The sequence below is a fragment of the Haliotis asinina genome, chromosome 5, assembly GCF_037392515.1.
Source record: "Haliotis asinina isolate JCU_RB_2024 chromosome 5, JCU_Hal_asi_v2, whole genome shotgun sequence".
NCBI classification, from domain to species: Eukaryota; Metazoa; Mollusca; class Gastropoda; order Lepetellida; family Haliotidae; genus Haliotis; species Haliotis asinina.
Window position 1 is genome coordinate 35,871,709 of NC_090284.1, and position 14,662 is coordinate 35,886,370.

The 14,662-nt window shown below is 40.3% G+C and overlaps 1 protein-coding gene across 1 annotated transcript in view; it reads left to right on the plus strand.

The window, feature by feature from the left end:
- Positions 1-8,494: 8,494 nt before the first annotated feature.
- LOC137284190 (arf-GAP with dual PH domain-containing protein 1-like) overlaps positions 8,495-14,662 on the plus strand; it is a 28,502-nt gene continuing 22,334 nt past the window's right edge. Inside the window, exon 1 of the mRNA XM_067815913.1 lies at positions 8,495-8,606. Within this exon, the coding sequence (XP_067672014.1) occupies positions 8,525-8,606 (82 nt within the window). The 5' untranslated portion in view covers positions 8,495-8,524. The remainder of the gene's footprint in view (positions 8,607-14,662) is intronic.

Genomic DNA, 14,662 nt, shown 5'->3' on the forward strand with positions numbered 1-14,662 from the left:
CACATGCCCTAGTGACAACAAATGTCAGTGAAGTACACACATGCCCTAGTGACAACAAATATCAGTGAAGTACACACATGCCATCATGGACAACCAATGTCAGTGAAGTGAGTCAGGCACCTAATTGCCAGCACACAAAGTTAGCTGCCTAGCCCGCTCAGACTTCCACAAAGCTTGGCTGGGCGGGCTAGGAGGCTGACTTTTTGTGCTGGCGATTAGGTGCCTGACTCTGAGGTTGGAATCTCTGATGGGACTCAAACAAAAAAGTACTAGAATTTGTACTTTACTAAGAAACCGAAATCCCAAATATGGTATATGTAGCATTTGACCACTTTCTAAATGGCATTGTGTAATCATTGTTACAATTCGTCCATAGATATTTCAAAAACATCAATTTTGGCTACAAATATCCCAGTTTGTTCGTCTGCATATATATATTTTTCAGATATTTTTTTGCTTGCAATGCTGTATCTCCATCCTCCCAATAGTTGCTAAGTTAGCACTACTAGAAATATTTTCCCTTCTCGCTGTACTAGCATCTGAAGCCTCCCGAATAATTTCTCCAACAACGATGACAATCCTGCCAAGTGTAGATTTTGCTGTACCATCTTCTACAGTAGTATAAGACAGGTGTCCTCTACAATCGACACAATCTTCCCTAGGTAGACAACCAAGGATGAATACTGGTAGCACTTAGGAGGACGTGGTTCCGCGATACATAATTGCACATGTTGCTGAACATCTTTGAGGACACACGTATTCTTAGAACATAACATAATCTGCAAGTCGTCCCTTGTTTTGCAGTTTTATTTGCCTAGTCATGAATCTCTACATATCCAAACTTGCTAGACGGTTTTACAACTAGTGTAAGTATACTTAGTCTCAGTATTATTCGTTAGACTCAGTAGAGGAGTGTAACGAATAATACTGAGACTAAGCATACTTTGGCCGTTTTACAAGTATCTTATATTTCTACTTCAGATGATAAATCAGTGGAAGGGAATTGTCTGCTTGACCATTACCGAGCGATGAGGACTGAAACGTGATGACATATGAATTCTTTGGCACATTCAGAAAGAGCTCTTTTAAAGAACAGTAAGACAGTTTGGTTCAGTGCTGGTAACTGAAGATGCCTCAACATTTGGAGATACAACTGTTTCATACGATTCCACCGATCAAGAGAACACACAATAAACAGCGCGTGAAGTGGTGGTTGTTTGAAGAACGCTCCTCTGTCATGGCTATTGCACATTGGCAAGGTCTAAAGCTGTATGCTGCCACTGCTTTAAGCTTTGCTGAATTCTTCCCCAAGGAAACAACTCAGCGAACAGGAGGAAGTATCAGAAGATATTGTGAGGCCTTGTGAGAAGCGTGTATGCCCATAATGACCCTAAGAGGCCCAAGCTCATATTCAGTATGATATTGATGCTTGGAGCTGTCAAAAGGGACAGAGACGTACAATTTGGCCAGCTTACCTAACACCACACAGGCAGACCGTCGGTGACCCGTTAACTACAGGTTATTCCATACTTTCCATCTAGTGACTGTGGCACCACGTCCCTACTCGAAGTTCAAATAGATTTGACAAACTTTAAGAGTTCAAGGAGCATAAAACCCAACGCACTGACAAACCAGCTTTGGTTGAATGCAACACTGTTTTGTCGAACACACACGCATGCTACAAAGCGGCAACTATATAAAAGAGTGACTTTAGTTTTACGTTGCCTTTAGCAATATTACCAATGATCGGCGGTGGTGTGTGTGTGTGCGCGTGTGTGTGCGCGCGCGCGTGCGCGTGTGCGTGTGCGTGTGCGCGTGCGCTCGCGCGCGCAGAGGTTACATCCAACCCCCACCGCCTTATTAAATTATTATTATTATTATTATTAAATGACAACTGAAACTCTCGTGAAAAGTGCCTCTCAAGAGGGTACACTCGCCATATCTCAGTAAGCTTTATCCGCAATTTTACAACGTATGAATCCAGAAATGGGCTTGACGGCGCATTGTATCCATGAGGGAAACTGACCCCAGGTCTTTGATGTGATGAGCGAACGCTTTACACACCGTTACATAAATATACAGGACATGCTAGCAACATTTACAGGTTCTCAAGACAAAGAAGGGTTTAATCACAATAACCTCTGGTCCATCCAATTCCATTAAAAAAACCTTAATGAGACTTTACAGCGTTCAGCCTCCGACCTTCACTGTAATGCTGAAACGGACATCAAGAATTTAAAATAAGCTAGACAACGTGCCAAAATAGACATGGTGGTCAGCTTCCCTTTTTCATCTCGAGCAAATTTTCACAGTCATTCTGCGCAATCATTTTGTCGTTCATGTTGAATACAATTATCAAATATATATCATTCGACGATAATAAAAGGCAGTAGCTAGCTGGACAACCACGATGATTCAGCCAAGCAGGAAACTGCAGCCCAACAGTTGCACGGCCTGTTCATTCCGTTCATAGAAACAGGAACGTACAAACAAATATTACTCGGAAAGCTCCTAAGGGAATTTATCTGTTGGTACAACGAACTGATTATATGTGATTATATTAATTAAGCTGGGCACCTCGCATGAAACATTCTTTCATATATCCACTAAACGGAACAACGTTGTTTGGCATGTAACCAAGCCAATTGTGCTGAGCCCACAAACCATAGGCAGATCCAGTTGTGAGCGGGGTGCAGGGGTCCTGAAAGTTTGTTAAATGACCATTTAAACTTTAGTGAAAATGGATGACAATAAACTACGTTTCTCAAAAAACTGTATCCGGTCCTGTTATAAACGTCATCTCCATATCCGCTCAACCATCAGCTGTCATTAGCAGGAGATGAAACAGTATATCATGATAAATGAAGCGGCTGACTTTGTTTCAGGGCATGGGACGTTATCAGTGATCAAAAATCATTTTGTAAGGTTTAGGTGCACACTTAATACAGCATTTGTATATCCACTCTGAAGTAATGATTAATAAGCTCTTTTTTATGTACACTTTATTTTGTGATCGTGGGGCTACGATTAATACGTCAGATGATTTAGCCAATAAACATGTTCACATACCAAGATCATAATCGGATCACAAAGGAAGGAACTGAAGGGAACTGAACTTTATTAACACCCCGGCTGCTGCAGCTTTAGAGTTGTGCGATGACCGGAATCGACCTATGTATGATAACGCGTCCTGGCATGGACCGACTGAACCACTTACATCGGAGGAAACACCGCGTATATTTACTTCGAAACTAATAAGAAACTCACCCGCAGTACAGAACCACATGTTAACTGCGGTATGCATGCGGAATGTGAAACCTGCAGATGTACACAATGCATTATGCATGAGTCTCTATGCGTGCTGAAATGCCACTTACTATAACTCGGTCACAAGAGTAATTACCCGTGGACAAATAGCAAACAAGAATGCAGCAAATATTTCTTCTGGTGTTGATTGATGTGGAAGTATAAGGACATGTAAAATGCCGACAAGAGGATGTTGATCCCTAAAGAACTAACTGTAATCTGATCATTTAGCTTCAATTTTTATTTTGCAGTAACTTCCTCCAGATAAAAGATTTCCTTCTAGCACTGAATGAATGCAGGTTTTGTAGCCTTCTCACAGGAGAATATAGTCTCTCGATAGTTCGTTGTTTGACAGCAAAATTTGTTTCAGATATTTGACGGGGGAATAAATATTCAAGGCTGGATCAAACAATCCATTGATTGTCATTGACATGCAGCTGCGTTATCACATGATCAGCAGATCACTTGATCACAACATTATCACCTCACATCCGACCTACATCTCTATTGTACTGACGCATCCCAGTGTTTACACATCAATATATAACGTCGACCTCGTATATGCACGGACATATAACAATAGACATGGTGTGTGTATATTTACTTTATATGTGCATGATACATCTTCCCCCTCAACCAGGAAGGTTATAACAGTCACACTTTCATGCTCTAAACCGGAACCCGTGGTTTAGCAACTTTAAACTGAATATTTTAACTAGGTAGGACGTTCCCAGAGTGTGGTTAGATATTGTTTCTGATAAGTATATCACACTGTCGTCTTATATACTGCGACAACACCCATCGGTTTAAATACTCGACCAAGAGATGTCCAGTTAAAGTGACATATCTGTTTTCAACCAAAATGAATGAATACCAATTTTCGGTCATTTATCTGCTATATAAGACGGACATGAAAGGAGTAGCGACAATGCACGTACGGCACACTCAGACAGACGCATACGCCCGCACGAACACACACCAGCTGATACAAGGTAATACAGGTATATAGTTAATAGCGGCGCCAATTTCACGCATGTCTAGCTCCAGACATCTTTGTTTTAGTTATAACTTTATAGAATGTCAATCCAGTTTGCCATTATGTCAAAATGGATTCTTATAATTTTAGGGTGAGGTTTTCTACAGCATCAACGGTACGCGCCATTCCCTACTTCCTCAGTGATAGTGACGACGTATGTAAGAAATGTTTCACTTTCACTATATGGCATGGTGTGTTAAAGGTGTCGTATTAAATATTTTTGTTAGGAAATGAAGAGAAGCAATGTGCATTTTTCATTTTTTCTGCCTGTTAATCACCAAAAATATTGTTCAAAACTGACATCTCGATATGATGATATTTTCTTCGAATTTTGTAATTTAGAGGGATTTATTAGTGTTTTTTTAAAACTTAATCCAGGGACGGAGGGGTAGGATAGTCGTTCGCTCGCCACACCCAAGCCCAGGGTTCGACTCCCCATGTGGGTACAATGTGTGAAGCCAGGTTTTGTGGACTCTGCAATGATATTACTAGAATATTGCTGGAAGCGGCGTAAAACCATAGTCATTCCGAAACTCCATCCAACGGACGATCCTATTATTCGCTGCCTAACAGTTTCTACATGCTGACATTCATTGTGGGCGACAACTCAGCACACTCATTAAAACAGGTCGTTTAGACAAGGCCACCAATCTAAGTGACGTGAGAATGTCTAAATAACTGAAAAGAGGTCGTGTTTGAGTACTGAAGATATTTGTGAACACAATTCTTTGCTGACTGAATACCTCTAACTCTAACTTTTGTGGCTAAACATCGGGTTATTTACATAGGTCTCCTGAACTTCCACACAACCGTGTCTGACTGTGATATATGACGGTAATTAATGTTGTACTATTATGGGGCTTGGTTGAAAGCAGGCACGCGTTTCTCGGCGTCTTCTACGTCTGTTTAGCATAAAGCTTTTTGTCCATCTCGGTGGGTATAACGTCTGTCCTCACAGACAGACTGTTATATACCACTAAATTTTACTTCCATGTGCTAATGTGGTTCGTAGTGAGTGACTGAGTACATTTACCTGTAGTTTTTGCGATGAGAATATCACTACTCGATGGCGTTTACTGCTTCTTGAATAATAAGTACTCTGCTGGCATAGTCACTTCCTCTGGTGAACTATTGCTTGATCACCTTTAAGTTGTGAATATGTACCATGTTTGGAGAATACTAAGCTAGTAACCTACGATCCTCTCAGGTATTACGGAGTAACTGCGCCATGTATATGAATGGTGGAAGTCCGGGTTTTTAACAAGAGCGATTTACATATCTGGAACAGAAGATGAGATAATTTGTAATTCCAAGCTTCCATTTCGTTATCCTGTTGATTACACAATCAGTAAACAATGAAGACAGTGATGACGATTAACTATGTGAGTGCATGTAGTAGTTAACCGTTTTTTTTTTGTTTTTTGTTGGTAACTTACCTCAATAATGTAAATGTTAATTCATAGCCATTTGTAAATCCCTTGAGACTGTCGGGATAGCTCGCAAATGCTGACTACTAGCCAACAGAAGCGCTCCAGTTCTGATACCTGGTGTACAAGCAGGACAGACAATACTGGCCTTGCTTTCAGAAATAGAAAACAAACACTAGAAGGGGTTTAAAGTAATTTTTAATTGCCAACCAAGACTGAATCATTACAGAACGAGTGTGTCGCTTGATGACAATATACCAGCCAAGTAAGAGCACAATAGTTCCGGACTGGCCCATCATGCAGGTTGGTCATGTGGGTACAGATTCCTTGTTGTGTCACATGTTGCAGTTACCATGGTTACTCTCTATGCCAAAGGGTTTCCCATGCACTCGCTGACGCGGTCACTGAATGATAGGAAACAAGTCACCATACACTAACATATAACCGTAATAGATCACTGATCAAATAGGTCGAATGTGGCAAAATGTCCACTATATTTTCATGCAATACCCGTACTAAGGACTACTGGACCATGAGGCGATAATATTTGGTTATTAACGCTGCAAAGCACACGATTAAATACCAAATAAAAGGTTTCATTGAAATGATCTATACAAATGGCAATTTTAGATCAGAAGTGGGGAAAGTGTGTCGGATTAACATGCACATCTTCTCAAACGAGGCTGCTGATTTCTAGTAAAATTTTACTTTCATAAAATGATAGAACTATTGCAACAAAAGTAAACATTCCAATGTTTGTCAAACTCCCGATATTGCGGAGGTTAGAGTAAGGAACGTGATGAAGACCCTACACCGCCACTACAATATGGAGAATATCAGACACTCGCTTCTGTATGACTTTGGCCATTGATAGTGGTGGTTCTTTACAGAAGACTTTTTCCGTCTTGGTTCCAGGAACGTCCATGCCTCGAATACCGATATGTTCTCCTAAACAATAGGGAATTTTGAAGTACAGTTGCTATGATCAGTCCTCTGTAGAAAGAAAAGCTTTAAAAGATGAGTGTAGGCGATATCACAGGTTCGGAACCAAAAATATCGCCCAACTGGATCCGAAACATTGTACATGGACCTAGTCTGTCGTACAGACCCTGAAGTATATGTATCCAAGAAAGCCCACGCAAGTCTAGAAAATATGGCAAGTCTAGCTTGAAAATGAAGAAAGTCTCAGGGTTCCATTTCATTACATTATCTTTTTTCACTATGGACGTTTTTTCAGTAAAATATGTTCATTTCAGAGATTAGCTGTTAGTCTAACATGGACCATGCCGCTCCTCCGTGCAAGTGGACAATAGAAAGTTCACTCTTGATCTGGACAAGTCAGTGAAAGGCCGTCTTCCATTATCCACAGTAATAAGCAGCTCTGTATTCTTGCTTTAGACTCAGTACATTGAACTGGTTGTATTGGAGTTGTCGGTGTGGCTTAAACTTGTAGACCTCTAGGTAGTCAGTGTGTTCAATGTGTCTTAGTGTGAGATTAAGTCACTTTGGAACACTTTCGGAACAATATACTCGCATTACTGATCGATCCAGACAGGTCATTAATCCAAGTCCTGGATCGACTAATTAGCCACCATGAGTTAAGAAACCCAAAAAAGACCAGTCAACGGCTGTTCACGCGCTGCGCGCTCCACCAGACTTGGTAGCTTTTAATCAGGTGATGAATTATCTGCATGCTTCTAACCACCAGATCCGTCGATTTCGTCACAGAGACTTGATAGAAAGTATAATCAAAGTACATATTTTCAATGCAATGTAAAATCCGGCAGGATAGTGCTAAGAGTCATGTGCAGTGCAATGGCAATATTTACTTCGTTTTCGTTTCAGCAGCAAAATATCAATCTTGGTTGTTTACACCCTTGCAACACACTGCTGACATGTTTTGTGGATTGTCTGGTTACACCACCCTTATATATTACCATGTCGCCACAGATGTTTGCGTTTCTGTATTCAACTTATATTCGAGTTTGTGTTATCTTTTTGAGTATAGTTCATCTTATTGCCCCAAAGTGTTTAGTTTTTTATACTGGTAATGGACACACATGACCTTAACATTCCAATTGTAAAAGTATCTGCCGCCTGAAGTGTTGACCAGTCTAACTATGGGTGGACAGAAACTGGTAGAATAAACGCATTCAGGTGTTTTATACACTGTTTTCATACAAAGCACACAAGTTGAAAAGGCATCACGGATAGCTAGCCGGTTTCTGTACTCTAGTGCAGATGACGGATCCGTATTCCATAACCAAACTCCTTAACCTACCTGTACTAATTTATACGACCTGTCCCTAAAGTATCGTACATGACTGATCACCGATACATACGTCACCGTTACATGGTGCATGTGTTTATCGGAGGTGATAAACACCACAGGAAGGAAAAGCATCATAAATTCGCATCTTTCATATGAATCAGCTGAGTGGGAACTGTGCATTCCTCACCCAGAAATACCTCGTCTATCTATCTGCAGATTGTGTCTTGTTTTAGTTGCCATAAAATGATATCAGTCATTATGATGACACGAATTACTTATACCAGAATATTACAATACCCACGAAACCAGTTCGTTGGTGCCAGACTACCAACACCACACTGTAGTGAAACTCACCAAACCGTGTCAAGTAGGCCTATGTGTACTTCCTTTTTCCTAATAAGGAAATGAGTGACGTAGTAGGGTTCCCCGTTCTATTTTAAGACAGTCACAGTTGACAGGGAAGTGAATCATAATCTACACAAGATGGCGGATAAACATAGACAGGCGCTGGGTCAGATTATCCGAGAGCCTGGTAATGGTGCTTGTGCAGATTGTGGAACAGAACGTAAGACATGATGTATACTTTGTGTTTAGTCTGTGATTGTAGCAGGTGCGTGATTGTGGTTGTCAAGCGCCATATTGACGCCCCGGATCGTACAACATGGGGAGCATGATGCGGAAGAACAAGTCTACTCTAGGTTTGACACAACACAGCGATGAACAGTATAATCGATTATTCTAGTTTTCCGGGGCTTTGTAAAAAATGAGTTAAGATCTGACATTAGGGGTGTTTTTGTTGTAGTCTATGCCGTCGGTTGACATTTGTACAATCATGAGGCAATGACATAATGTCTGTTGGCCAATGAAATATGTGATGTGTTTGAGTGAAGCGTGATACAGTTATGATTTGGTATCTTTGTCATCAAACTGTTATCATTTTGTACAATGAAGACAAGAGGTGAATATGAGCATCTGGTACACTATCACAAAACTGTGTATAACGTGCACTGATATGAAAATTCTAGTTGTGTGATGAGATAAATTTGTCTCTGTACTATAGTGTACTTAAGTGTAGGCAAAAAAGTCACTAGCTCCAGAAATTTCCAAGCACTCCCAAATCTAAGACACAGCAAACATGTAAGCAAAACAATTAAATTGGGAAACTGATTTGAATATTAGTCAACTGTGTTAGATATTTCTAGAGACATATATGACAGGTCTAAGAAATTGTAATTATATCTACACTATGTACTCCAGACGCAAATCACCAAATGATCTTCATGGCCTTCCAAGCTTGAAATATTTATCAGGTGATTTTAAGCAGAATGAATAAAATAAGCATTCAGCTACCATTGTTTTTTCCCAGTCACTGACTGACATCAGTCATTCTTAAAGAGAAGTGGACATGATGGCCCCAAGTTTGTTTAAAATATACAATTAAACATTGATAAATGTGTTATTAGTTTGTGCTTATAATCATACCTACCTACCCTAAATTTTAAAGAGCTGTAATCGGAACCAACATGTGCAACCAATCAACATGTCTCTTTCATTTAAGAAGTGACCATCCAATCATTTAGTATGATTTACTATGTTGTACGAGGAACGGAGTGAAGCTGAGGTACCTGAGAGATGCCTCATTACTGGGATTATAGCTTGTAAATAGTATCCATGAGTAGGTGGTGTCAAACCCATCACTAAGACTCCCATGCCATGTACTGGTATTGCTGCTATTCAGTGTTTAGTGTGTCTGGTCCAGTGTTGATATTTTAACAGGCCATTGTACCTTTTGCTTATTGCATTTTAATGATGAAAAACAGTTGGAAACTCCCAGTGTGAGTGACCATCACCCAACAGGGACACAAATGATGATATAACAGTCTTAGCTCACTTAAAGGTCACATGCAACCAAAAAATCAAACATAATTAAAACACATTTATCACTTATTCATGACATATAATATACATTGCTGCTTTTAAAAAACAAATAAACAAAATTATAAGCGTACAATCGCGGTTCAAAGGTGCAATATTTTGTACTTGGGTTTACTTCCCCCGAAACGAAGCCCTCGAGAGACCGAACCCAGTCATAGCGGGTGGCTATGCATCCAAGTGTAACGACGGCTTCCGATTGGCTGATTCATTTGCTGATATGCTGAGGGTTCATTGCGTGTACAGAAAGATGATCTGTTTGATGGGCATTTTAGAAGTATAGCCAGGCACAAGAAAGTAAGATTCTTTATGGATAACAACTTCTTTTTGTGTACATGATGCGTCGTTTCAGTATGGATTCATATACGGTTGTCAAGCAAAATCATATACACGAAAAGAAGTCGTTATCCATGAAGAATGTATATAGAGATGTTGGTTTTGGAAAATACATGCTCTCTGAATTTGCGCTCGATCCAATAAAAAATCATGTCAGTAGAGATGGTAAACTACTGCGTGGCTGGAATCTGTCATTCGTCCAAGTACAAAGCAGGACTTGAAACTGACAAGAGTTTGCACCAGTTTCCGTCAGATCCAGTCATCCGAAAAAGTGAATGTAGTTTGTTTGCAACCCACAGATATAAAAACATGTCATGTGTATCACACGTGCCTAATTACATAATGTGGCAGACACGGGACTCGGGTGCACGCGTCATGAATCAACTTATTTTCTTTATGTCGTATAGTCTGATAGGTGTTAAGTTCAAATTGCACGTGGTCAATGATTGAAGCTGTGTATTGCATGTTGTCTTTAGCAGACAGGCAGACAGACATATAGGTGTCAATAAACCAGACATTGAGCTTTCTCTGTGACAGAGACTGCTTACCACAATCAACAAGTTGTTTTACGTAACGAGTAGATTAATTACTTGTTTGTGTACACAACCAAGATTAGACTACTGCTCACGACCTCAGACGCTGGGCATGCATACTGTTTCATGCTCCGCGAAACTATTCACTGCGCATGCGTTATGGACGCAGCGCAGCACAGCCGTTGAAACCAGTTTTCCCCCCAGCGCTGGGGGGAATTTAGTGAAACGTTTGAACTCCGATTTCGCAGGCTTTTTTTTCATCGCGTCTTTTTTTCAACTTTATAGGTTGAATTGGCACTTTTTATGATTTGTTTCGGTAAGTGCATACCGAAAGGTACCAGAATCTGCAAAGTTGTGTTTTACGTTGCATGTGACCTTTAAGTTATGTGCCCATATGTGTTGGGCATGTTAACAGTTGTCAAGCTGGCCAACTGACAATCAGTCTCTTAAACAATTATGCCTATGGAGGAAACGTCCAGCTATGATGTGTGAAAGCAAAGCTCACAGAATTATCCACCATGGCAGGAAGTTTGGAAATATTACCTATCCCCATTGTCCAGCCATTTCTGCTTGTATCCTGTGACATGTAGCATGTATGTGGTGGTGTTGAAACTAACATAAGTAGAGCCCTTGCAAGTCTAGAATAAGTGTGAGATCTGGATTTCTACAGTTTCTCAATATGAAGACATTTATCATTATTCATTATGGATGTGATATAGTTACCAGTTTTTTCTGTCATTTCAAAGACTAGATGTTAGTCTTTTGTTAAGAAGAACACTTGATGATGTTTTTGACACATGTCAATTTTTAATCCCATTTCCTCTGACCTTTACTGTCTTTCTAGTATTACTGCATTTTCCAAATTACAATCCTATTATGATTGTGTTGTAATTTGTCTCAGTGTAATTATGGGGCCTAATGGGATTGTATTATCTTTAACTATTTTGAATTTTGAACATGATTCATTTTCAACTGCTACATAATTTATGCTGATGTCTATCTGAAATAGCTTTTGGGGCAATACACAGTGTGTGTGCAACATTTGAAATGAATAGGTGAAACCCCCCTGAATACTTGCCTTGTGATCTTGCGAAATTAACAGTGTGAATACAAAGGGGAGCAATCAAAATAGCAGGTTTTTTGGAAGGGGTGCCGTGGAAACCAAACTTAACTGGAACATGTTGAATATAGATGGTTCAAACAGAATTGGAATAGGTTGTTGGTTGCATTGAAAGTTTCATCAATTCACAGTTTTTGATTTTGGAGAAAATGACAAAACGAGGACAAATGATCAAAGTGTCAGAGACAGCAGACCAACGCTTTTGCTTATTTATCTTTTGTGCCAGTTACCTCTCTGCTTGCAGAAAGGGTCATTGCTTGACTGTGGAGACAAGGGCATGTACCTAAACAAGGCCTTTCTTGTGAGGGACAACTTGCTACATACCTGACCTTCTGACCTCAGCTTACTTCTGACATGAATGTTTGCAATGGAAAGACCTTTGTACGTTTTTCATGGTCTTAATAAATGGGCATGTCCTTCTATGATATTACTTGACCAATAATGGCTAAAGCAATTGTATCACATATTATGCTTATGGTCAACTGTATGCATACTTACACTGCCAGCTGACTTGTCAGCTTACTGTAGGGGCAACACTGGACCAATAGCCTATTTGAGTGCTGAAATTCAACATACAGGGCTGCAACTCTTATCTGTACCAGGATCTGCTGATCATGGTTTCTGATCAGTTAATTGCTCTGATTATCATGATGATTTGATCCTATTTGTGTTCACAGACTTCAGCAAGATGACATTTCTCTGATTTGCATCTTGTTTACCGTTTCTTCCCACCCCATGAAGTCAACCTGGAAAGGTAGTGCTGACATAATGTTCACATCACTCGATCACTCAATGCTTCATTGAACACACTGTTGAAACAATCAGCCTATCCCAGTTGGATAGATTGATGCCAATCAGTCACTGGACTGTCAGGTCTGGACTCAACCTTGCACAGACCTTTTGTTGAATTGCAGCCTGGATGTCCTTTGTTAAGTTTGCTGAATAGTTTCTAAAATATCTTTAAAAACAATAAAATTATATAAAAAGGAAGATATTCACAGACTGCGGTGTTATAATATAGCTGGAATATTGCTGCATGTGGCTAACAACAACAATCTAAAAACATTGTTAGCAATGATGACAGCATGTGAAAACTGCCTGTCAAGACTACATGCAGGAGTAACTAGTTCTGTAAGACAGATTGTACTTGCTGGCAGTAGTAGGAATACCATTACAATGATTGCCACACAATCAAGACTTGATAAATGCTTGATTAATATGTTATAATCAATAGTAACTGCATAGCTGTGCACCCATATGTATGTTTGTGTACTGTGATAGTTATCAAGTTACGGTTTGGCTCTTCCCTGGTGGCAGTAGTGAACAAATCACCATGACACTGACTACGGTTATTCCTGCAATGGCACGGAGTGCACATGTCTTCCAGAATAAAGTACGATTCAGGTCTCGAGTGGTGATATTACTGATTGTTTTTGGCTTTGTTCTGATACATTTTTCATTCTGTAGCAAATGTACCTGTGAAGCTCAGGGTCAGAATCGGTCTTCAGCAACCCATGCTTGTTGTAAATTAAATAGGATCCAGTGTTCAAAATTAAGTTTTTTATGAAGTAGCAAGAACTTGCTACCTGGTTTAAAAAAATAGGCAAAATCTTGTACGAGGGTTGGCTGAAAAGTTCTCAGCCTGAGTGGTGTTTCCCCACCAGGTAGAGACAGGTGTTTGCCACCAATGAGGACAGTCATTTAGTGAATCATAGACACAAGAACTACAAACGTACTAATAGTTTTATCTCAACTACAGCTCTTTTGGTAAACCTACCCTCTGAAATCATCAGAAATGGACAAAACTGAATACAGGGCCATCATCAAGTACTTGCAAAAGAAAGGGATGTCCCCAACACAGATACATGCTGACATGGTCTCCACTCTAGGGGATGATGCTCCTTCATTTTCCACAGTAAAGAAGTGGGCTGCAGAATTTAAGCGTGGCAGACAAAGCCTTGATGATGACCCACGCTCAGGAAGGCCTTCAACAGCAACCACTCCAGAAAACATCACGCGAGTGCTTGATATGTTGATGGATGATCGACGATTGACTACTCGACATATTGCTAGTGTAGTGGGCATCTCTCATGAGAGGGTTGAGCATATTATCACCAATGAATTAGGAATGACTAAAGTTTCTGCAAGATGGGTGCCAAAGCTCTTGACAGCGGAACAGAAACGTGTCAGGTTCCAGACGTCCCTTGACAATTTGCATCGTTTTGAAGCAGATCCCGATGATTTTGTAGCACGATTTGTAACCATGGATGAGACCTGGATACATCACTTTCAACCAGAAACAAAACTACAGTCAAAACAGTGGAAGCATCCTGATTCACCAGCTCCGAAGAAAGCCAAGTCTGTTCCTTCAGCTGGAAAGGTGATGGCATCAGTCTTTTGGGATTCCAGGGGTATTCTGCTCATTGATTATCTTGAAAAAGGTCAAACTATCAACGGCAGATACTATGCTGATCTACTGAACCAGTTGCGAGAAGCAATCAAAGCCAAACGATGAGGGATGATCGCTAAAGGTGTCCTCTTCCACCAAGACAATGCGCCTGTTCACAAATCGGTGGTGGCCATGTCAACAATCCGCGATTGTGGCTTTGAACTCATTGACCATCCTCCTTATTCACCTGATTTGGCTCCTTCTGACTTCCACCTGTTCCCCAAAATGAAAAAGGAACTCGCCGGTTGCCA